This window comes from Bos taurus, chromosome 23 (genome assembly GCF_002263795.3).
Source record: "Bos taurus isolate L1 Dominette 01449 registration number 42190680 breed Hereford chromosome 23, ARS-UCD2.0, whole genome shotgun sequence".
Taxonomy (NCBI): Eukaryota; Metazoa; Chordata; class Mammalia; order Artiodactyla; family Bovidae; genus Bos; species Bos taurus.
Window position 1 is genome coordinate 27,869,875 of NC_037350.1, and position 24,121 is coordinate 27,893,995.

The 24,121-nt window shown below is 45.1% G+C and overlaps 2 protein-coding genes across 6 annotated transcripts in view; both read left to right on the top strand.

Moving 5' to 3' along the window:
• BoLA (major histocompatibility complex, class I, A) overlaps window positions 1-24,121 on the top strand; it is a 118,210-nt gene that overhangs the window by 40,082 nt on the left and 54,007 nt on the right. Inside the window, exons 6-8 of one of the 4 annotated variants that reach the window (XM_015459890.3) lie at window positions 4,926-4,958; window positions 5,097-5,144; window positions 5,307-7,520. In XM_015459890.3, coding sequence (XP_015315376.1) covers window positions 4,926-4,958; window positions 5,097-5,144; window positions 5,307-5,311 — 86 coding nt within the window. In that variant the 3' untranslated portion in view covers window positions 5,312-7,520. Of the gene's footprint in view, window positions 1-4,925; window positions 4,959-5,096; window positions 5,145-5,306; window positions 7,521-24,121 lie in introns of those variants that run through there. The other 3 variants (XM_015459888.3, XM_059880385.1, XM_059880384.1) reach the window with 3 other exon arrangements.
• On the top strand, window positions 2,267-5,144 carry LOC507917 (MHC class I heavy chain). 2 transcript variants are annotated; one of them, XM_015459910.3, is made up of 7 exons: window positions 2,267-2,371; window positions 2,698-2,967; window positions 3,140-3,415; window positions 3,987-4,262; window positions 4,379-4,490; window positions 4,926-4,958; window positions 5,097-5,144. In XM_015459910.3, the coding sequence occupies exons 1-5, from the start codon at window positions 2,308-2,310 to the stop codon at window positions 4,480-4,482; spliced, it is 990 nt and encodes a 329-aa protein (XP_015315396.1). In that variant the 5' UTR covers window positions 2,267-2,307; the 3' UTR covers window positions 4,483-4,490; window positions 4,926-4,958; window positions 5,097-5,144. The 2 variants fall into 2 exon arrangements, with proteins under 2 accessions (XP_015315396.1, XP_059736701.1); XM_059880718.1 differs by lacking the exon at window positions 3,987-4,262.

Here is a 24,121-nt window from a genome sequence, read left to right on the forward strand (position 1 = left end):
TCACTTCAGCACCCACCTAAGATATATTTCCTCGGTTTCTCCTTGTGAAGTTCTATTTTACTTCCTCACTGTCCACACTGTAGTCTTTGGAAGGAAGGTACCATGTGCAGTCCACACTTAAGGGGCACTCTGATATAAACTCTGGTGTGCAGGGGTTTGTGCAAATAAAAGTTTTCCAGTGAGATGGAGAAGTACTAGACTGATGAGCAGATGCGATGGAGAGTCTCTGTGTAGCTTCATAAGAAACTGCTGATTCTCATTTCTAGCGACTGTGCTGCTTCCTATTCCTGCCCCATTGAGCCAGGGTTTCTGCTGCTCCGTGTCCTGGTCAGCACTTGGCATCACCGGTTCTTGGATTCTAGCTACTCTACTAGGTGTGTGAGGATGTATCATTGCTGTGTTTATTTGCATGTCTTATATCTTATATCTTTCCTTTTCTCCTTTGCATTTCACTTCTCTTCTTTTCACAGCTATTTGTAAGGCCTCCCCAGACAGGCATTTTGCTTTTTTGCATTTCTTTTCCATGTGGATGGTCTTGATCCCTGTCTCCTGTACAATGACATGAACCTCCTTCCATAGTCCATCGTGGTTATATGGGTCTTTAAGATCTGTTTTGTAGAGTTCTTCAGTATATTCTTGACACTTCTTCTTAATAATCTTCTCATTAATGTTATTAATGAGATTTAATATTGATGAATCTTCCATTCTTTTCTAGAATTATTTTGTGTCAACTGAATGTCAGCTTTCTCATTTTGAGATATAACATTTTAATGACATATATGCTGTAACCATTTTTAATGCTTCCTTCAGAAATGTTGCATTTGCAATTCTTTCCCTCAGAACGATCTTTCTGGATTACCTGGTATCTAGTGTCTTACCATCACTTGAGACTTTATTGACTGCTAATACTTAATACAGGTTGCTCTCCTGTTTCCCTGGTTTGCTATTTCAAAGTATCAAAAACTATCAATGCTTAAAAAAAAAAAAAACTGGTGTGAATATCGGCCTTTCAAGTTTTTCATGCTTAAGCAAAATTCAGAAAATGGTGTTCTAATCTTAATATATGCCTTGCACAAATATTGCTCTGTTGTTTTCCCTACTGTCAAAATGAGCTGCTTCTTTTAGGAAAATAATAGGCTTATGGTCGTATCTCAAAATGCTAGCAAATAGTTATTTTTCTTAAAAAGAACTATCTTCTCTGATGACATGGGAAGTATACATCAAGCATTTCTGCTACATTCCACAGTCCTATGTCCCAAGGAAAATCATTTGTATGAGTTGAACTACTCTCTTTTTCATGGAATGCAATTTTTATTTGAAAGAAGGAATGACACTGGAAGAGCTATAAAACTTAGTGAAACAATGAATTACTTTTAAAAAATCTTACATTAGTACAAGTGACATCCACTCTGCAAAATAGGCTTATGGATTTTAATATAACAGAATAGGAAATAGTGATATTGTTTCAGGTCCACTGAAAAAATAACCTTTAAGAAACTATCACTTGCATAGTTTTAGCTTTGTATCAAAGATAAACATCCATAAATAACAGGAAAGGTTATTAAAAATATTACTCCTACATATATATGGTCCTTTTTATTTCCATAGATTTTCAATCAAAATAACGGATTCAACGCAAAACAAATATAAAATCCAGTGAGAGAGACAAGGAAAAGACTTGCAAAAATATAATAATGAAAAAACTTCCACTGTTCCCACTATAGAGTTTATTTGGAGAAATAGTTATTTTTCATGTAAAAATCATGGGTTATTAACATTATTCTAAATAAATTAGTTAAAAATGTTTAAACTGTTATTTCTACTACGGAAAATATCGACAGAAGTAACTACATAAACAAAATTATCCTAGGGGTCCTCACTAATTTGTAGGACTGTATAAATATCCTGACCAAAATGTTCTGAAAATATCTGACTACAGAGTCGCTGGGCGAGGACTCGGGAGAGTGTGATTGCCGAGTTCTCGGTGCACGAGAGGAGAGATCAGGGCAAAGTCCCAGGTACCGGATGCGGTTCTCAAGGCCTCAGCGTCCCAGAGTCAAGGGCCTTGTTTGGGGCGGAACTGTGTTGGGGAATCCCTAGTCTCCTCGAGTTTCACTTTCTTTTCGCGAACTGTGTTGTGCCTTTCCGGCCGGACACTCGTTTCGCGGCCCTAGTTCTCACTTGCATTGGGTGTCTGGTTTCTAGAAGCCAATCAGCGGCCCCGCGATTCCAGGTTATAGTCTCCAACGGTACCCACACCTCCTCCGCCGGGACTCGGTTTCTCCCCAGACCCGGAGGATACGGGTCATGGGGCCGCGAACCCTCCTCCTGCTGCTCTCGGAGGTCCTGGTCCTGACCGAGACCTGGGCGGGTGAGTGCGGAGTCGGGAGGGAACGGCCTCTGCGGGAAAGGGCGAGGGGACCGCCAGGGGGCCGGGGGGAGTGGGATGGGCAGAACCCCCAGGGAAGGAGCCACGCCGCCGCCCTCGCCCAGACCCGTCCTCTCTCACCTGGTCCCGTCCTATCCCTCCCCTGCTTCCCGCCCCCTTTTCTCTCCCCTAAGAAGTCCCGGTCCTTCTCCGACCTTTTCGGTCTCACGTGCCCCTAGCCCCCTCCCCACTCCCGGCCCCATCACCTCTGACCCGGGACCCGCTCCAGGAGGAACATCGGGCCGGGTCTCACCCCTCCCCGTCCCCAGGCTCCCACTCCCTGAGCTATTTCTGCACGTGCGTGTCCCGGCCCGGCCTCGGGGAGCCGCGTTTCTTTGCCGTCGGCTACGTGGACGACACACAGTTCGCGCGGTTCGACAGCGACGCCCCGAATCCGAGAATGGAGCCGCGGGCGCCTTGGATGGAGCAGGAGGGGCCGGAATATTGGGAAGCGATGACAAGAGATGCCAAGAAAGCTCAACAGAGATTGCGAACGGGCTTGAACACCTTACGCGGTTTCTACAATCAGAGCGAGGCCGGTGAGCGAGATGGGCCCGGGTCCAAGTCACGACCCCCATCCCCAGGGACTGGCTGGGGTCGCCCCGAATCTCTGGGTCCGAGGAAGGAGCCTGGGGAAGTGGGGGGCGGGGACTTGACCCGGTTTCATTTTCAGTTTGAGTTTAATCACCGCGGGTGGTCGGGGCGGGTCAGGGTCTCACACCCTCCAGTGGGTGTTTGGCTGCGACGTGGGGCCGGAGGGGCGCCTCCTCCGCGGGATCTGGCAGAACGCCTATGACGGTGCGGATTACCTCGCCCTGAACGAAGACCTGCGCTCCTGGACCGCGGCGAACACGGTGGCTCAGATCACCAAGCGCAAGTGGGAAACCTCCGGGGAGGCAGAGTTCCAACGGAACTACCTGGAGGTCAAGTGCGTGCAGTGGCTCCTCAGACACCTGGAGACAGGAAAGGACACGTTGCTGCGCGCAGGTATGAGGGGCACCGGGCCTCCCTGATCTCGTCTCAGGCTGGAGCTGGCTTTCCACGAGGAGAGGAAAATGGGCTCCTTCTGGGAATCCCCCCAGGTTTTCATATTCTGTAGAAAACAGTGACACACCAGTGGCCCCATTTCTCTGAAGGACAGTTAAAGCAGTCAGTGTTTTTGGAGAAGCAGAAAACCACCCCTGAAGTAACTAGTCAGTGGTGCCCTTTGACCCTGACTGTCATCTTGTGAACCATGACTTTATCTCTCAAGGCCTGTTCTCACCCTGAGACCATCTTAGGAGGCCAGACTCCAACTTTTCTGAGGCATTCAGCCTCCACCCAAATCAGGACCATTACTCTGTCATTTCCCCTTCCATGGAGTCTCCTACCTTGGCACTCACCCTGACTCCAGAACTTTCCAAGAACTAGGAGTTTTTCCCAATCCGGGAGTCCAGGTTGGTGTCTGGTGTTTCTGCTGCTTCTGTTCAAACCCATTATCTCGTCCATTCTCAGCATGGTCATGTGGTACTGCTTCAGTGGCCCATGGAATGTGAATTTTCTGATTCTTCCTCTTCAGACCCTCCAAAGACACATGTGGCCCATCACCCCATCTCTGACCGTGAGGTCACCCTGAGGTGCTGGGCCCTGGGCTTCTACCCTGAGGAGATCTCACTGACCTGGCAGCAAGACGGGGAGGACCAGACTCAGGACATGGAGCTTGTGGAGACCAGGCCTTCAGGGGATGGAACCTTCCAGAAGTGGGCGGCCCTGGTGGTGCCTTCTGGAGAAGAGCAGAGATACACGTGCCACGTGCAGCACGAGGGGCTTCAGGAGCCCCTCTCCCTGAGATGGAGTAAGGACGGGGTCAGAATAGAGTTTCCTCTTAGATAAGGCAGGAGCCCTTCTGGACATGTTCAGCAAGGTCAGGACTGAAGCCTGAAGTCTGGGCCCCTTCCCTTTCTTCCACAGAACCTCCTCAGCCCTCCATCCCCATCATGGGCATCATTGTTGGCCTGGTTCTCCTCATGGTCACTGGAGCTGTGGTGACTGGAGCTGTGATTTGGAGGAATTAAGCACTCAGGTAGGGAAAGGAGGGAGGGATCTGTTTTTTTTTTTTTTTTGTCTCACTGAGCAAGATTCTGGCCCAGGTGGAAGTTCCCTGCCTCTTTACTGGAAAGTACCCTCCACACACTTGTGGAATCTGAGCTGATGCTAAGACTGACCCTTTTGTAAAGTACATGTGAAAATGAAAGACACATTTTTCATCTTCATAATTCCAGTTGCAGGCCTGTTTCTCAGCATTTGAAGGTCAGGAGGGAATGTCCCTGCTGAGGACAGACCTCCAGGAGGGCAGCTAGTCCAGTCCCCCCAGGTCTCCTTCCTTCATGTTCCTGAGACTGTCCTGGATTTTTAATCACGGTTCTGCAAAGTTCTTTGTTGTCCAGGACTAGGGAGTTCTAGGATCTCATGACTCAGTCGTCTCCCTGGTCGCTCACGTGATACTTTCTTCTCACAGGTCAAACAGGAAGGGGCTACACCCAGGCTGCAAGTAAGTACGGAGGGTGTGAATCCTGAGACCCTTGTGCGGGTGCAAACAGGAGGCCATTCGGGACTCACCCTCCTCAAAGTGCCTTCTCCAGTTTCTCTCCTGTGGGTTCTGACCACACTCTGGTCTTGTTCTCCCCAGGCAGTGACAGTGCCCAGGGCTCTGATGTGTCTCTCATGGTTCCTAAAGGTGAGACCCTGGGGCGTCTAGATTGGGAGAGGGGTTAGGGCAGAGGGGACACACTGGATGGCGGGGGTCTCTGAGTGGGACATGTGAGCGTGTGGGGGGCTGTGGAGAATGTCAGCCCTTACATGACTGACTGAACTGCTTCTTGATTCTTTTCTCTCACAGTGTGAGACAGCTGCCTTGTGGGGACTGAGTGATGCTTGGTCCCACTTTGCGACGTCAGATCCCCAGACCCCTCTTTCTGCAGCTGCATCTGAAGGTGTCTGTGCTCCTATTAGTGTAACATGAAGAGGTGGCGAGACTGCTGACCTCTTCCAGAACAAACTTCTGGAATTAAAAAGTGCTGCCTAATAGTCACAGCAGGAAGAATATGCGACCTGTGCCCCTGGGATCTTTTCTGAAGAGAAAATATCATTATGTGTAGAGTGCAGACTGGTGGGTGTGGGAGGGAGGGCTGATCAGCTCTGGGGAAAGCACAGGCAGCACTGATGTCAGTGTGAGTGGATGATGTGCTGTAGCTGCCGCGAGAGAGCAAGTGGCCTGAGTCCACATTAATGAAGATAGAATACAGAGGCGTCTACACTGATCGTTCCTTCATCTGGTATTTGTTGTGTGCCAGATAGAGGATGCTCTATTTTTGCATCAGTGAAACCTCAGTGAACTAACAGCAGACACCCTTTGTTGGCCTCGGGCAGTGTGTTCTGGTGAGGGGGGCAGAGTGAGCCTAATAAGTGAGGGAAGTGTCTGCCTAGAGATTTGGCAAGTGCTCTGAGGAAGGTGACCCAGAGTATAAGTATGTGGGTACAGGAAATGTGGCTGTTTTACTAGAGTGTTCAGTATCGGCCTCGTTGAGGAGATGACCTTTGAGTAAAGATGTGAAGGACATGAAAGAATGTCCATAAGCATGTCTGGGGGGAGTCCTCTCCAGGCAGAGGAGCCTCCAGTGCAAATGCAGGAGGGCAGGAGAGTGTGTGTGTTCAAGGAAGAGCCAGGAGGCAGGTGTGGCTGGAGGAGCGAGGAATTGACATGAGATCTGGTGTCTGGCCAGATCATGTGGGCCTCCAGCATATTAGAAGGTGTCTTATGTCTGTGAAAGATGTGCACTCATAAGATGGTTTGACTAGAAGATGACCTGGTGTGACTGCTCGTTAGAAGCATCAGTCTAACTGCTGAGCAGAATCAGGAGGTGAAGGGTGAGTGAGGCAGTGGAGGAGCCTGTAGGATTAGTGTGGTGTCCAGGGTGGGGATGACAGTGCTCCCCTGGACCCGTATTAAATCTAGACAGTCGGGAGTAGAGCCTGAGAATCTGCATTTGTAATAAGGTTGGTGCTGATGCTGCTGGTCTTCAGATCACACTTTTAGTAGCAAGAACGAACGTAGACCAGGATTCCCAGATGTTGTGTATCAGCCTCACACACAGAGGTTGTTAAAGAAGCAATCCCTTGGTCTTGTCCTAATACTCTGAGAAGGTGGTTCTGGAGAGAGGCTGAGCGTTTCATAAGAAGCCCCACAAGCAATTCTGGTGATTAGCCAATTTGGGAACTCCTGAGGTATATGACATCGAGTGGCCAGAGAGGGGTCTTAAATCCACATTTAAAAGCTTTTTTTTTTCCTTCCGAAAGAAAAGGGAATACCTATATTGTCAATTATGAGGTGTGATGTTGAGAAATAATGTAGTTCTTATTCCACCTGAAGACTTAGGCAGTGGTTCATAGTTCAGCGTAATGAAATCCTTGCTCTCTGAAACTATTCTCCAGGTTGAGTTCTCCTCACTTATTCTTGGAGCTAACAATGGGGTCCAAATAAAGTTAGACATACAGTACTATATATATATGGCTCCACGGGGACAGGATCCAGTGTCCACTCCAGGCCAGGTCCCACAAAGGAACTTTCGGCCCTGCTGGGGCACAGTGTCACTGCTCACACAGTGAGCCCCTCGTGCTGGGCGTGGACCCCGCGCTGAGGACGGCCATCACTGAGGCTCCTGACAACAGGAGGTGGTGTGGCTCCCACTCTTGACACCCTTGTCAGATGCATCCTGCATAGTTCCAGCTTCTCTGTGTCACAACATCCTGAGTAGAGTCTGACATGTGGTCACCTCAGCATCATGCTGTGTGCTCTGGCAAGAATATGTGGGAAAGTGGGTTTTCTTCTTTAATGGAGGAAGGTGGTCTCTGCCTCCTACCAAGACTCTTTCAGTGTGGAATTCTCCTAATGTGGAAATGCTCCTAATCAGGTGAGGGGGAGAAAGGGATGGACAAGAATGTCAAATTTCAATTGTTAGAGCAAAGATCTGGAACTGGAACTTGACCTGGGACAATGCAGGCACTCGGGTTTGGCTGAAAGAACAAGTGACTAATAAATGCCATCCGGGGTAGACGTCTGCTTGCTTACTTGTTTGTTTTGTTTTCAATGGAGTGTAATTGATTTACAATGCTGTGTCACTTCCTGCTGTACAATACAGTGATGATTGTTGAGATGATGATTGTTGAGAGTGCTGGGTAGAGTTCCCTGTGCTATGCAGTATCCACAGCACTTTAAAGTGCTGCCCAGATGGTGGTGGAGGGAGATCCTAGGAGGATGGCTCTGCTCCAGATGCAGAAGAATCCAGACCAGGTGGGAGCACGTCAGCAGGGTCCAGGACGACATTTCCAAAAAAGGAAAAAGTGATGGAATATCCAAAGTATCCACGCTTCTTGAAAGAGTCATGCAAACAGGGGAGTCATTAGAGCTGAATTCCTGAGAGCTTCATAGAACGTAATCAGCAAGCACAAAGGCAAGTGTTAACTCAGGGAGAACAAGAGGTTGTGCAGAAAGTGAGCGGTAAGAGAGTTTACACACGAGTGTGTCAGCTAGAATCGGCACTTGCTGAGGGCATCTGCCATCTGCCTCTCCAGAGACTGACTCCCGGGCTGCTACAGCTGTTGACCTTCGACACACAGGGAGGAGAATGAGGCCCTTTGTGCTCCAGGGAAGCTAGTGGAATGGGTCTTTAGAGAGATTATTTTCAAGAACTGATTTTGTGATCTCAGTTCCTGCATCTCATATCCGTTCCTGTAGTTCAGTCTCTAAGTCGTGTCTGACTCTTTGTGACCCTATGTACTGCAGTGTGCTGGGCATCCCTGTCCTTCGCTATCTCCCGGAGTTTGCTCAAGATCCTGTCCATTGGCTCAGTGATGCTATCTAATCATCTCATCCTCTGTCTCCACCTTTTCCTTTTACCTTCTATCTTTCCCAGCATCAGGGTCTTTTCCAAAGAGTTGGCTCTTCTCTTCAGGTGGCCAAGGTATCAGAGTTTCAACTTTACCATCAGTCCTTCCCATGAGTATTCAGGGTTGATTTCCTTTAGAATTGACTTGTTTGATCTCCTTGCTGTCCAGGAGACTCTCAAGAGCCTTATCCAGAACCACAATTTGAAAGCATCAATTCCTTCGCCCTCAGGTTTCTTCGTGGTCCAACTCTCCATTTGTACATGACTACTGCAAAAACCATAACTATGACAATATGTATCTTTGTTGGCTAAGTGATGTCTCTGCTTTTTTAATACGCTGTCAAAGTTAGTCATGGTTTCCCTTCCAAGGAGCAAGCGTCTTTTAATTTCATGACTGCAGTCTGTCTGCAGTGATTTTGGAGCCCAAGAAAATAAAATCTGTCACTGCTTCCACTTTTCCCCCTTCTATTTGCCTTGAAGTGATGGGACTGGATGCCATGATCTTAGTTTTTTAAATGTTGAGTTTTAAGCCAGCTTTTTCACTCTCCTCTTTCACACTCATCAACAGGCTCTTTAGTTCTTCCTGCCTCTTAAGTTCCTCTTCTTCACTTCCTGCCATTAAAATGGTATCATCTCCTTATCTAAGGTTGTTGATATTTATTTCTCCTGGCAATCTTGATTCCAACTTGTGGTTCATCCAGCCTGGCATTTTGCCTGATGTATTCTGCATATAAGTTAAATAAGCAGGGTGACAATGTACAACCTAATTATCCTCCTTTCCCAATTTTAAGTCAGTCTGTAGTTCTGTATCAGGTTCTACCTGTTGCTTCTTGACTTGCATACAGGTTTTCAGGAGACAAGTAATATGGTCTGGTGTTCCCATCTCTTTGAGACCATTCCACGGTTTGTTGTGATCCACACAGTCAAAGGCTTTAGCGTAGTCAATGAAGCAGAAGTAGATGTTTTTCTGGAATTCCCTTGCTTTCTCTGTGATCCAACAAATGCTGGCAATTTGATCTCTGGTTCCTCTGCCTTTTCTAAACCCAGCTTGTACATCTGGAATTTCTCAGTTCACATACTGCTGACGCCTAGCTTGAAGAATTCTGAGCCTAATTTTGCTAGCATGTGAAATGAGTACAACTGTATGGTAGTTTAAACATTCTTTGGCATTGTCCTTCTTAGGGATTGGAATGAAAACTGACCTTTTCTAGTCCTTTGGTTCACTTCACTTCCTCATATGTAGAAAAGCATTAAATCCTTTCATGGTGAGATCAGCTCCTTGTGACTAGCAGAAAAGCTTTGGAAGATAAGCTTGATTGCACTGAACTCCCCCCTTCACCAAAATCATATATACTGACCTTCCTTCCCTACCTCTGTGGAGCTGTTTCTCAGAGCTATCTGAGGTGCTGTCTCCCAGGCTTCAGTCCTCATTTTGCCCCAAATAAAACTTAACTCACATCTTAAGTTGAGCATCTTTTTACTTGACAAGTATAATAGTCATGGGAAAGAAAAAGCTGAATGAACTAAGTATGATCAATATGTAAATAAAGTGGGAGCTGAAGGAATGGGAAGCGTGCAAAAAACAATGACCATCAACTATTGCATCAGCCACTGTGTGATGTGGCAGACAGTGGCTGTGATGGAAAAATCAAGCAGCAGTTCTAACAAGGCATCGTGTTTAGAGATTTGGAAATAAAAGCCAAAAGAATCAGGTAAAAAGTATTCAAAGTGGTCACCAACGGGAAAGCAGAAATTGAGAAGAATCAGGATTATAATAAGAGTCTGTATCATGAGAAATCATGCACAGATATTTGACTTCTTAATTTACAGACAAGTATGCCTTTGATTAAACAATCACACAAGAAAATGAATGAGGATGAAAGTTAATGCTTAACTGGCAGAAAATGCTTATTGGTAATAATTTATTATCCATGTGCTGTATTATAATTAAAAAGGTGGTGCAGCTGCAACCACCTCAAATATATTAACACTTTTAATCATCCCAAACACGACTGGAAAGAAACACTAGATTTCTCACTTCATAGATGAAGAAATGGAGACTGCAAGAAGGATGTGTTATATTTTAAATCAACTAACTTCAAAATAATAATAATAATAAATACATCTATATGGAACCTGCCATAAGGGTGGTGTCATCTGCATATCTGAGGTTATTGATATTTCTCCCGGCAATCTTGATCCAGCTTGTGCTTCCTCCAGCCCAGCGTTTCTCATGATGTACTCTGCATATAAGGTAAATAAGCAGGGTGACAATATACAGCCTTGACGAACTCCTTTTCGTATTTGGAACCAGTCTGTTGTTCCATGTCCAGTTCTAACTGTTGCTTCCTGACCTGCATACAAATTTCTCAAGAGGCAGGTCAGGTGGTCTGGTATTCCCATCTCTTGAAGAATTTTCCACAGTTTATTGTGATCCACGCAGTCAAAGGCTTTGGCATAGTCAATAAAGCAGAAATAGATGTTTTTCTGGAACTCTCTTGCTTTTCAATGATCCAGCGGATGTTGGCAATTTGGTCTCTGGTTCCTCTGCCTTTTCTAAAACCAGCTTGAACATCTGCAAGTTCACGGTTCACGTATTGCTGAAGCCTGGCTTGGAGAATTTTGAGCATTACTTTACTAGCATGTGAGATGAGTGCAATTGTGCAGTAGTATGAGCATCCTTTGGCATTGCCTTTCTTTGGGACTACAATGAAAACTGACATTTTCCAGTCCTGTGGCCACTGCTGAGTTCTCCAAATTTGCTGGCATATTGAGTGCAACACTTTCACAGCATCATCTTTCAGGATTTGGAATAGCCCAACTGGAATTCCATCACTGCCACTAGCTTTGTTAATACTGATGCTTTCTAAGGCCCACTTGACTTCACATTCCAGGATGTCTGGCTCTAGATGAGTGATCACACCATCATGATTATCTGGGTTGTGAAGATCTTTTTTGGTACAGTTCCTCTGTATTCTTGCCACCTCTTCTTCATATCTTCTGCTTCTGTTAGGTCCATACCATTTCTGTCCTTTATCGAGCCCATCTTTGCATGAAATGTTCCCTTGGTATCTCTAATTTTCTTGAAGAGATCTCTAATCTTTCCCATTCTGTTGTTTTCCTCTATTTCTTTGCATTGATCGCTGAGGAAGGCTTTCTTATCTCTTCTTGCTATTCTTTGGAACTCTGCATTCAGATGCTTATATCTTTCCTTTTCTCCTTTGCTTTTCACTTCTCTTCTTTTCATAGCTATTTGTAAGGCTTCCCCAGACAGCCATTTTCTTTTTTGCATTTCTTTTCCATGGGAATGGTCTTGATCCCTGTCTCCTGTACAGTGTCATGAACCTCAGTCCATAGTTCATCAGGCAATCTATCAGATCTAGTCCCTTAAATCTATTTCTGACTTCCACTGTATAATCATAAGGGATTTGATTTAGGTCATACAGGAATGGTCTAGTGGTTTTCCCTACTTTCTTCAATTTCAGTCTGAATTTGGCAATAAGGAGTTCATGGTCTGAGCCACAGTCAGCTCCTGGTCTTGTTTTTGCTGACTGTATAGAGCTTCTCCATCTTTGGCTGCCAAGAATATAATCAATCTGATTTCGGTGTTGACCATCTGGTGATGTTCATGTGTAGAGTCTTCTCTTGTGTTGTTGGAAGAGGGGGTTTGCTATGACCGGTGCATTTTCTTGGCAAAACTCTATTAGTCTTTGCCCTGCTTCATTCTGTATTCCAAGGCCAAATTTGCCTGTTACTCCAGGTGTTTCTTGACTTCCTACTTTTGCATTCCAGTCCCCTATAATGAAAAGGACATCTTTTTTGGTTCTAAAAGGTCTTGTAGGTCTTCATAGAACCGTTCAACTTCAGCTACTTCAGCGTTACTGGTTGGGGCATAGACTTGGATTACTGTGATATTGAATGGTTTGCCTTGGAGACGAACGGAGATCAGTCACACTGGAAGAGAATGGAGAAGGTACTATTATCATATTAGGTAGTGAGACTGCGGGTGAATTTTTTCCATTTAAAAAATTATTTGCTGTTGTTGGTATGTGGTGTGCAATCAGAAAAGAAAGAAGGAAAAGAGCTGATTTTGGCTGTTATGATGCAAAAAAAGAAGAAAAGAAAACAAAAATGTACATGTACTATCCAATTTATTCCATTTATTACTCTGAAGTCAGTCAGATATAATCACAGCTTAAGTATCAAGTGTTTGGAATGAGACTCAGAAGTGCCCAGCCCAGGATCACACAGCTGGTGGAAGCCAGGTCCTGAGACAACCAGCTCAGTGTTCCATCGCTATGGCACCTTCAGAGAGGAAGGGGGCCTCAGACCATGGGGTTAATCCTCTCACAACATCACCCTTCTCTATACAACATCCAGAGGGAATAGTTGAAGTCCTTTAGTGATGGAGAATTCAGCTGCTACCAAAGAAGCTGATTCCTGTGTAATTGTAATTGTTAATAAAAACAATACCTTATGATGAACCCAATTCTGTCTCTCTGATGCTTCTACGGAAATGACCAATTTTTGAATTCTGTGGTCAGACAGAATTTTTTAGCCTTCAGATAACACTCTTCAAATATGAAGAGTCTATTTTTAAGCAAATTATATCTCATCAGGGGGAAAAAAAAGGCTATTAAGTGGGAAGGTTGGTCCAAATATTTCAGCCAAGCAATACTATAAACATGAAGTTCTCCCTAATGACTCTTTGTGTGCGTGCACGCTAGGTCACACAGTCATGTCCGAATCTTTGCAACCCCATAGACTGTAGCCTGCCAGGCTCCTCTGTCCACGGGCTTCTCCAGAACACTGGAGTGGGTTGCCTTGCCCTCCTCCAGGGGATCTTCCCAATCCAGAGATTAAACCCACGTCTCTTAACGCCTCCTGCATTGGCCAGCGAGTTCTTTACCACTAGGGACACGTGGGAATCCCAATGATGTTTTGAGGACGTTTATTAATTCTTTAACTGAAATGATATTTATTTAGCACATGCTCTCTGCCAGGCCCTGGGGATGCATTAGGTGAAAGCGAAAGTCGCTCAGTTGTGTCTGACTCTTTGCGACCCCATGGACTGTATAGTCCAGGAATTCTCCAGACTATTGAGGGGGTAGCCTTTCCCTTCTCTAGGGGATCTTCCCAACCCAGGGATCGAACCCAGGTCTCCCACATTGCAGGCAGAATTTTTACCAGCTGAGCCACTAGGGTAGTCCAAGAACTTGCCCTGGGTGTTTTGATGCTAAATAGTCCAGCTGGGAAATAGGCATTTGGGATAGAGAGCAAGGGCGTCACTGTAGTCTGGGAATAGCTCAAGACGTCCTTCCTGAGGAGAGGACATTTGAAAGCAGCCTTGAGGATGAACAGGAGTTGATGGGGCAGCTGTGGTCTATATAGAGGGAAACCGCTGATAAGGAGTCGTGCGTGTATATTGGATGGTGTGGTGGTGTCACAGGACGGACCAAGTCCCTGGAGACTGGAGAGTGGGGGCTCCAGCTGGGCAGTCTTCACCCCAGCATGTCCTCCCCCACCCTCCTAGCTGTGTTACTCCAGACAAGTTATTTTCCCTCTGTGCTCATCCGCATCTGCAAAACAGGCGACGTTTCAGGGATGTGGTGAGGGCTGGTTGAGTTGATATGGGAGGTGCTCAGGACAGAGCCTGGCACGTACTGGATGCTCAAGCCCTGTTTGCTCTGGTGGCTGGAGGGAACCGAGGTGGGAGAGAGCGGGAGGCTGAGGATGGAGGCTGACCCAATATCCTATCAAAGACAAATGATATAAATTAGGTTCTAATCATGTCTGGATGGCATCACCGACTCGATGGACGTGAGTCTGAGTGAGCTCCGGGAGTTGATGATGGACAGGGAGGCCTGACGTGCTGCGATTCATGGGGTCGCAAAGAGTCGGATACAAATGAGCGACTGAACTGAACTGAAACTGAATCATGTCTCCTTCAGGCTCCTCTGGCCGTGACAGTCTCTCAGACTTCCATTTTTGTGTGATGACCTGGACGTTTTTGAGAATTGCTCAGGGATAGTGTGGAATGTCTCTCTAGTTGACTTGGGTTTTTGCAAAGAAGACCACAGGGATGAAGTGACATTCTCCACACATCAAGGGTTTATACTGTCCACTGGAATATCACTAATAAATTCACTTCAGCACCCACCTAAGATATATTTCCTCGGTTTCTCCTTGTGAAGTTCTATTTTTACTTCCTCACTGTCCACACTGTAGTCTTTGAAATATGGAAGGAAGGTACCATGTGCAGTCCACACTTAAGGGGAACTCTGATATAAACTCTGGTGTGCAGGGGGTTGTGCAAATATAAGTTTTCCAGTGAGATGGAGAAGTACTAGACTGATGAGCAGATGGGATGGAGAGTCTCTGTGTAGCTTCATAAGAAACTGCTGACTCATTACTAGCGACTGCCCTGCTTCCTATTCCTGCTCCAGTGAGCCAGGGTTTCTGCTGCTCCATGTCCTGGTCAGCACTTGGCATCACCGGTTCCTGGCTTCTAGCTACTCTACTAGGTGTGTGAGGATGTATCATTGCTGTGTTTATCTGCATGTCTTCATAACATGTGATGTTGAGCACCTTTTGGATGTATTTCCATATCATCTTGAGGAGGTGTCTGTTCAGACTTTTCTTTCATTAAATTGGTGTTTATTTTTATATTGTTGAATGTAATGGTTCTATGTATATTCTAAAACAAGTTCTTTTCCATATATGTGAATTTGCAAATAATTTGTTCCTGTCTGTGCCCTGAGCTCTTTCCCTGACAGAACAGTATTCATTAACGTCTAGATGTACATTTCTGAGAAGAGAAATCAGGAATTCCTAACTGCAGTGGTTTCTAAATAGAGGACTTGGGTGACTGGGAATGGAGGGAGAACATGAATTAGTTATTTTGTTTCTGCTGGAGCATCTTCTCAATCCTCTTGTGTGGAGTTAAAGAATGCTTTGGAAAAATGAGCTGAACATACCTTGCCCTTGTAAAACCCTTGACCAATCCCCTTCAGGCCACGTGTTAGCACATACATTCTCTGCCCAGGACCCATCATATGTTGACTGAGCTGTTCTGCCATAGAAATTCCACCACTGGAAAAGATGGGCTGACTTGTACGGACAGTTCTTCCCACAGAAAATAGCTGAAAATGCCATGGAAAATACAAAAACTGTGTTAAAAGCATCAAAGAGGGGACAAAGTCCTAACAGACGACCACACCTCTGAGAAGAAGGTTAAGATTCTGCTTGGCCTCCACAGAGAATTCCGTCCTGAGAAGAGAAGAGACGCCCCTGTGAGTCGCTGCCCGGAGCCCAGGCACGGAGCCCAGGATGTCCAGCCTCATGTCCCCAGCTCTTCACTTTTCTACCCACCTGCCTTCCTTCTTCAAAATTTAAAGGAAGCTTTATAATTCTGATTATGATGTATATGTATAACACATGATATGATAAAGGTTCACTGTAAAATAAGTTACAAAGGGTTGAAAGTGATAAAGGACAAAGTTAAAAGAACTGTAATCCTCACACAGGAGATATTTAGTTGCATTTACTTTTACTTTACTTTCGTCTTCCGGCTGCTGCCCAGGTGCTGGGACCTTCTCTAAACTGTTGAGCTCAGATCTCAGGGGCTCCCCTCTGTACTCTCCAGAAGCCACTTCCTGAGTCAGCTCACTTCCTCCTCCCTCCTCAGTCCCCTCTTGTACCTCCTTCCCTCGTCTTTACTCTTTTTTTTTTTTAATATATGTATTTGTTTGGCTGCGTTGGGTCTTAGTCGCACACGAGGGAGCTTCCTTCTCCTTTGCCGTACATGGACTGTGGCACACGGGCTCCAGAGCAGCGGAACTTCAATAGCCGCACCACGCCAGCTTAGCTGCTCCGTGTCCTGTGGGACCGTAGTTCCCTGACCCAGGATTGAAGGTGCGGACCTTGCACTGGCAGGCGAGTTCTTAACCACTGGACCAGCAGGAAGTCCTGTCAAATTGTTTCTGTGTCTTTGAGTTTGAATAGGTGCACATGTTTGTGTCTTTGTGAGTGTTTGATTAACACAGAGAAGAGTTATGGATTTTTATGAGTTTTCATCTTTGGGTCATACAACTCTTCATTTCCCAAGTGTAAAATAGTCATATATATTTTGTCTAGGAGACAAGAGTCCAAAGGTGAAGGAAAAAAGAATTGCTTGAATTTGAGGGGGAAGTGTAGAAGGAGAATACCATAGAAACCGTTCTTTCCAGCTAGAGAAACCCCTGAAACGAGAAGCTGTGTGCCACAGCTAGAGAGTAGCCCCCACTCACCACAACTACAGAAAAGCCCACAGAGCAATGCCCAGCACAGCCAAAAATAAATAAATAAAATTATATTTTTAAAAAAGAATTTTAAGGTGGTGGATCCTTAGGTTACATCTTCTGCTTCATAATGTTGCAAGTATGTACAAGTCCTACAAGGTACTTGATTTATGTTGTGTTCAACAAACACTTTCTCTTGGGTTGAGTGAACACTTCTGTGTCTACTTATGCTTACCAGGTTAAGGAAATCACCAAGAGCTCAGTATAATAGAGCAAGAATTAGCTCCAGTGATGGGCAGTTTTGAACACTTATAATCTGAAGGTGGTATACCATGGTCTGCTTAATGTCTGCTTAACATTCTAGTTGCCAAAACACATATTAATGGAACTTTCTGTGCATGCTGCATTTTAAGGCTGTACCTTAAATAGACAAACCCACTATACTCATATAAAGACTGTATTTTAATATGCATCAATCTATGAGTCACAGAATAACTTTTGGGAGGGAGAGACTGAAAGTTAAGGACATTCTAGACACACACTGTCCGATATGCTGGCGACTAGTCATATTTGAATGAAATAAAATTAAAAGAGACACAGACTCACAGATACAGAACAGACTTGTGGTTGCCAAGAGGGAGGGGTGTGGGGGTTGGGGGTTAGTTAGCTGCAAACCATTACATAAAGAACGGATGAACAGGGGACTTCCCTGGTGATCCAGTGGTTAAGAATCCATCTTGCAAGGCAAGGCAAAAGGGTTCAATCTCTGGGCAGGGCACTAAGATCCCACATGCCTTGGAGTAACTGAACCCACATACCAGGATGAAAAAGATCCCTCATGATGCACTGAACATCCTGTATGTTGCAACTAAGACCCAACGCAGCCAAGTAAATAAATAAATATTTTTTAAAAATAAAATGGATAAACAATGGTAGCACAGGTAACCCTATTCAACATCCTGGAATGAATCATAATGGAAAAGGATCCAAAGAAGAACCTATAAACGTGTATAACTGAGTCACTTTGCCATACAGCAGAAACTAACACAACATTGTAAATCAACTAGACTTCAACCAAATAAATACAAATATGTGAACAACTGATTCATTAAATAAAAGAAAAGTACTCATCACAACACTCATGTGTGAGGTGCTGAAATAGCCACATGTAGCCAGTGTCTCCCTGAATAGAGAGCACAGATATAGAACAATTCCTTCATCACAGAACATTCCGTTGGACAGGCCTGCCTTCGTGCTTTGTGGACCTAAGTCAGATGCATCAGACCACGTGAGGTGAAAGAGTCACTATTATTTCTCTTAGACACTATGTCAGATTTCTGTCCAGGATATGAAGACAGATCAAGCTGGCGTGTAACCAAACCAACCCAGGTCATAAGTGTGTGCAGGGCCTCTAGGAACAAACTGCTCCCAGTTCCAAAGGGGAAACACCTGTCCCCCGATTCCCCTTCCCAGACTGAGGCGACTCCCTGGTATCAGTTCCTAGGGGGTCAGTTCTCTTGGAGAGGAGCCCAGAAGAAGGCCTTCCACTGGGTTTAAGGAGGCAGGGAGTCCAGTTCAAGAAGATCTCCAAAACAAAGAGGAGGGAAAGACAGGGATCAGTTGGGAGACACCCTGGTTTATTTAGGACCGCAGTTCTCAGAGTGTGGTCTCTGGAACCCCTGGGATCACTGAGATACTTTGACTGTTCACTACATGGACATTTGCTTTGAGGTAAAAGAGCAATAACAGAGATTACGTCAGCAAACTTCACTAGTAATTATTTTCACTACAATTTACTTGCAGGAAAAAAAAAGGAAAATTTTCTTATAACGTCCAGGTTGACGTATTAAAAGTTCTTATCTTTCCTTCATAAACCATAATGGAAAAGATATGAAAAAAAAATATACGTATAACTGAGTCACACTGCTGTACAGCACAAATTAACACAACAATGTAAATCGACTATACTTCAGTAAAATACATTTTAAAAATAAATGAATAAAAGTCTTATGTCTCCTGAATTCATCATCCTTAAATCCGCGTTTTAAAGTATCTTCTGTAACCACTGAGCTGCTGGAGCTGCTGGAAGCCCCCCACCCTGAGGAAAGGGAAGTTGGAGACTGAATGGTTCCCCCACTATGCAGCGCTCCCTGGGGGGAGCAGCACAAAGACGGTGGTGAAAGCATTATTCTTTGAATAGTCTGAAGACACCCCAGGGGACACCTGGAGTCCACCCCCAAACCTGTGCTAGGACAAGCATGGGCCCTTGGAGCCCTCCTGCTTCTCGGATTCCCAGGTGTTTTGGATGTTAATCCCCATCTGCTTCCATCAGCAGAAGGAGCGAGACCTTGGAGAAATGCGTGTGAGGAGGAGTGATGGGCCAGGTCTGAAAGGACACACTCCGGGTCCCACTAATGCAGCAGCAGCGTGGTCCTGTGACCACAGAGAGGCTGGGAAGTCCCCTCCCAAGAGGGGAGAACAGTTGAAGTTATCAGCAACAGTGAGTACCTATTTCAATTTATTTAGTGTTCAGATATTTATTGACTCTTTACCACACGCCAAGCTCTGTGCGAACAGCAGCCTGAAACTTGACTGAGCAGCACCTTGGTCTGGGAGAAACGGAATCCACAGCACAGAAGACCTGTTGGGAAGTGCCTGCCACCCCAGGAGAAAGGATAAAGAAAACATCTTCTGGAAGTTCATAGAGTGATTCTAGATTGGAAGGTGCCTGGAGATGATAGGATTTGGACTCCACTTGCAGAGAAGAACAGGATACCAGTGGGGGAAGCTGGAACTGGAGCTTAGAAGCGGGGCCTGTAAGTACAAGTTGTCATAAGGAATACTATGATATTGAATTCGTTGAATCCATACATTCTAAAGTTATAAATGGATGGAATAATGACTCATTATATTAAGTGAAAAAGATATCAGTAAGATGAATTCATCCCATATTTTAGAAAGCTATATAAATTTAGATGAAACCACACAGACACGTTGAGTCAAAGTTTTCTAATTTTCAAACTGTTTTATTGTTAATATAAAGAGAAAAGTGCCACCAACTGCTTTGCTTGGATAGACTAACTTCTCCACAACAGACACTCAGAACTGGGGTGTAGACAAGTGAACCCAGCACGTCCCCAGCCTCTCCCTGCAGGTCCCCTGAGGGAGCGACCTCTTCTCTAGTCTCCCTGTGGACCCAGCGCCTGACTCAGGGGCTCAGTCAACACTCCCTGAAGTGCTACCCTTGGGAAGTGGCCTCTTGTGTCCTAGTCAAGAGAGTGATTTCCTCTAGAAGGCACCGCCCAAACACTGAATCTTACAGAAGTGGGTTTGCTCTAACAGCAGGACTGTGACGGTGCAAGTGTGAGTGTTGGCTCTTTTACTGACAAGCCAGGGAGCCCTGCAGCACTCATGCCATTTCTCACAAGGCCACCAGAGGGCGGTGTGCAGCTGCTTAAGACAAACCAGCCCCATTCAAATATCCTTTCCAAGGTAGCCTTGTCAAAACATGTTTTAAAGTTAGAGGATTTCTTTAAAGTACATTGATTTGCTTTTTGTCTTTAATCTCATTTGGACGCTAGTGGAAGTCCACTGTAAGTAACAAATATGAGGTGAGGCCCTGACAGAAGCTGACACTGTGATACACAGACGTGTAAACTTACATGTCCAGTCCCCCATCTGTCCATCTCTGTTCCGTACACTCTCCCTCTTCAGTTCAGTTTAGTTCAGTAGCTAAGTCATGTCCGATTCTTTGCGACCCCATGAACTGCAGCACGCCAGGCCTCCCTGTCCATCACTAACTCCGGAGTTTACCGAAACTCAAGTCCATTGAGTCGGTGATGCCATCCAACCATGACTACTGGAAAAACCATAGCCTTGACTAGACAGATCTTTGTCGGCAAAGTAATGTCTTGCTTTTTAATATGCTGTTTAGGTTGGTCATAACTTTTCTTCCAAGGAGTAAGCATCTTTTAATTTCATGGCTGCAGTCACCATCTGCAGTGATTTTGGAGCCCCCAAAAATAAAGTCAGCACTGTTTCCACTGGTTCCCCATCTATTTGCCATGAAGTGATGGGACCAGATGGCATGATCTTCGTTTTCTGAATGTTGAGCTTTAAGCCAACCTATTCACTCTCCTCTTTCACTTTCACCAAGAGGCTCTTTAGTTCTTCTTCACTTTCTGCCATAAGGGTGGTGTCATCTGCATATCTGACATTATTGATATTTCTCCCAGCATTCTTGATTCCAGCTTGTGATTCATCCAGCCCAGTGTTTCTCATGATGTACTCTGCACAAAAGTTAAATAAGCAGGGTGACAATTTACAGCCTTGATGTACTCCTTTTCCTATTTGGAACCAGTCTGTTGTTCCATGTCCAGTTCTAGCTGTTGCTTCCTGACCTGCATACAGGATTCTTAAGAGGCAGGTGAGGTGGTCTGGTATTCCCATCTCTCTCCCAACTTGCAGGGAGTCGGACACAACAGTGCAACTGAGCAGAACTGAAATGTGTCTGATGACTGCCTTTACCACTGAACCACCAGGGAAGCCCAATCTGTACGTCTATGGACTATTAATTCTTTGCCTCATCTATTATTTGTTTTGCTTTCTTGAAAGATTTTGTTGAAGAAATCAGCTTGTTACTACACTATCTGAATTTTACTCATTTAAGCCTCAGGATACACTTTAGCACTTCTCTGTATTTTCCTCTTGTTAAACAAGAGACTTGGTAAGATTCAGATCACACTAGGTTTTTAAAAATTACTCTGGCACAAGTGGATAATATTAATAGCAGTTTATAGAACTATCATACCATTTTATACTGCTTTATAACATGGTAATTTTCTTCCGTTCCTCTTGAGGGTATCAGGTCTTTTAGATCATCATTAGAGAAAGGATGACATTCACCAAGCATGCTCACTTCAAAGAAAACACAGATGTTTATGTCATCAAGATTAACATTCATCAATCAAGGAAAACAGCACCATTAAGATCAGTTCAGTCAGTTCAGGTGCTCAGTCGTGTCCAACTCTTTGCAACCCCATGGACTGCAGCACGCCAGGTTTCCCTGTCCATCACCAACTCCCAGAGTTTGCTCAAACTCACATCCATCAAGTCGGTGATGCCATCCGACCATCTCATCCTCTGTCGTTCCCTTTTCCTTCTGCCTTCAATCCCAGAATCAGGGTCTTTTCCAATGAGTCAGTTCTTCACATCTGGAGGCCAAAGTATTGGAGTTTCAACTTCAGCATCAGTCCTTCCAATGAATATTCAGGACTGATTTCCTTTAGGTTAGACTGGTTTGATCTCCTTGCAGTCCAAGGGACTCTCAAGAGTCTTCTCCAAAACCACAGCTCAAAAGCATCAATTCTTCACTGCTCAGCTTTCCTTCTGGTCCAACTCTCACATCCATACATGAATCCTGGAAAAACCATAGTTTTGACTAGACAGACCTTTGATGGCAAAGCCACGTCTCTGCTTTTTAATATGCTCTCTAGGTTGGTCATAGCTTTTCTTCCAAGGAGCAAGCATCTTTTAATTTCATGACTGCAGTCACCATCTGCAGTGAGTTTGGAGCCAAAGGAAATCAAGTCTGTCACTGTTTCCATTGTTTCCCATCTATTAGCCATGAAGTGATAGAACCAGATGCCATGGTCTTAGTTTTCTGAATGTTGAGTTTTAAGCCAGCTAGTCATCAGACTAGCTTGATACATTTGTGAATGGAAGCCCTGAAAATAAGAGTAACCTCAGGGAAAGTGACTTTGAAGGTCACTGGGATTTAGTTACAGAACTTTGGCAGGATTGAGGAAACAGAGGCCCTTGGAGGGCACAAACAAAACCTTGTGTGCACCAGGCCCCAGGAGAAAGGAGCAGTGTCGGCACTAGAGACCGAGCCAGACTTGCCTGTGAGTGTTAGGGAGTCTCCGGCGGAGGCATGGGTCAACAGTGGCCTGCCTTGGGGTCAGGGCCACTTGACTGCAACAGTCCTGGGAGGCGTGGCGTGCTGGCATAAGTCCTTTTGGAGGAGGTTGCTGTTCCCCCTACCATAGTTTGGCTTCAGGTCTAACTACAGGAAGAGAACACGGGCCCACCCATCAGCAGAAAACTGGATTAAAGACTTACTGGGAATGGCCTTGCCCACCAGAACAAGATGGGCAAAGCTTTTCCCCACGGCCAGTCCTTTGCATCAGGAAACTTGCACAAGCCTCTTATTCTCATCCATCAGAGGGCAGACGGAATGAAAACCACAATCACAGAAAACTAACCAAACTGTTCCCATGGACCACAACCCAATTTCATTCTAACTCAGTGAAACTATGTGCCATGCCATGTAGGGCCATCCAAGACAGACAGGTCATGATGGAGAGTTCTGACAAAATGTGGTCCACTGGAGAACAGAATGGCAAACCACTTCATTATCCTTGCCTTGAGAACCCATGAACAGTATGAAAAAGCAAAAATATAGGACACAGAAAGGTGAACCTCCAGGTTGGTAGGTGTCCAATATGCTACCTGAGAAGAATGGAGAAATAGCTCCAGAAGGAATGAAGAGGCGGAACCAAAGTGGAAACAATGCCCAGTTGTGGCTGGTGGTGAAAATAAAGTCTGATGCTGCAAAGAATAATATTGCATAGGAACCTGGAATGTTAGGTCCATGAATCAAGGTAAATTGGAAGTGGTCAAACAGGAGATGGCAAGAGTAAACCCTGACAGTTTAGGAATCAGTGAACTAACCAGGACTGGATGGGTGAATTTAATTCAGATGACCATTATATCTACTACTGTGAGTGAGGATCTCTTAGAAAAATGGAGCAACACTCAGAATCAACAGAAGAGTCCAAAATGCAGACCTTGGGTGCAATCTCAACAACGACAGGATGATCTCCATTCATTTCCACAGCAAACCATTCAATAACACAGTATTCCAAGTCTATGCCCCAAACACTAATGCCAAAGAAGAAGCTGAGGTTGAACAGTTCTTGAAGACCTATAAGATCCTCTAGAACTAATGCCAAAAGAAGGGTGTCCTTTTTATCACAGGGGACTGGAATGCAAAAGTAAGAAGTCAAGAGATACCTTGAGTAACAGGCAAGTTTGGCCCCGAAGTACAAAATGAAGCAGGCTAACAGAGTTTTGCCAAGAGAACACACTGGTCACAGCAAACTCCATCTACCAACAACACAAGAAATGACTCTACACAAGGACATCACCAGATGATCAATAGTGAAATCAGATTGATTGTATTCTTTGCAGCCAAAGGTGGAGAAGCTCTACACAGTCAGCAAAACAAGACCAGGAGCTGACTGTAGCTCAGATCATGAAGTCCTTATTGCCAAGTTTAGAGTTAAATTGAAGAAAGTAGGGCAAACCACTAGGCCATTCAGGTATGACCTAAATCAAATCCCTTATGATTATACAGTGGAAGTGACAAATAGATTCAAGGCATTAGATATGATAGACAGAGTGCCTGAAAAACTATGAACAGAGTTTCA

Excerpts from the sequence above, each read along its gene's own strand:
- LOC507917 (XM_015459910.3), top strand. The coding sequence starts at position 2,308 with ATGGGGCCGCGAACCCTCCTCCTGCTGCTCTCGGAGGTCCTGGTCCTG. Across the intron at positions 2,968-3,139 it reads CTACAATCAGAGCGAGGCCG|GGTCTCACACCCTCCAGTGG; the intron begins GTGAGCGAGATG and ends GGGGCGGGTCAG. Across the intron at positions 4,263-4,378 it reads GCCCCTCTCCCTGAGATGGA|AACCTCCTCAGCCCTCCATC; the intron begins GTAAGGACGGGG and ends TTTCTTCCACAG.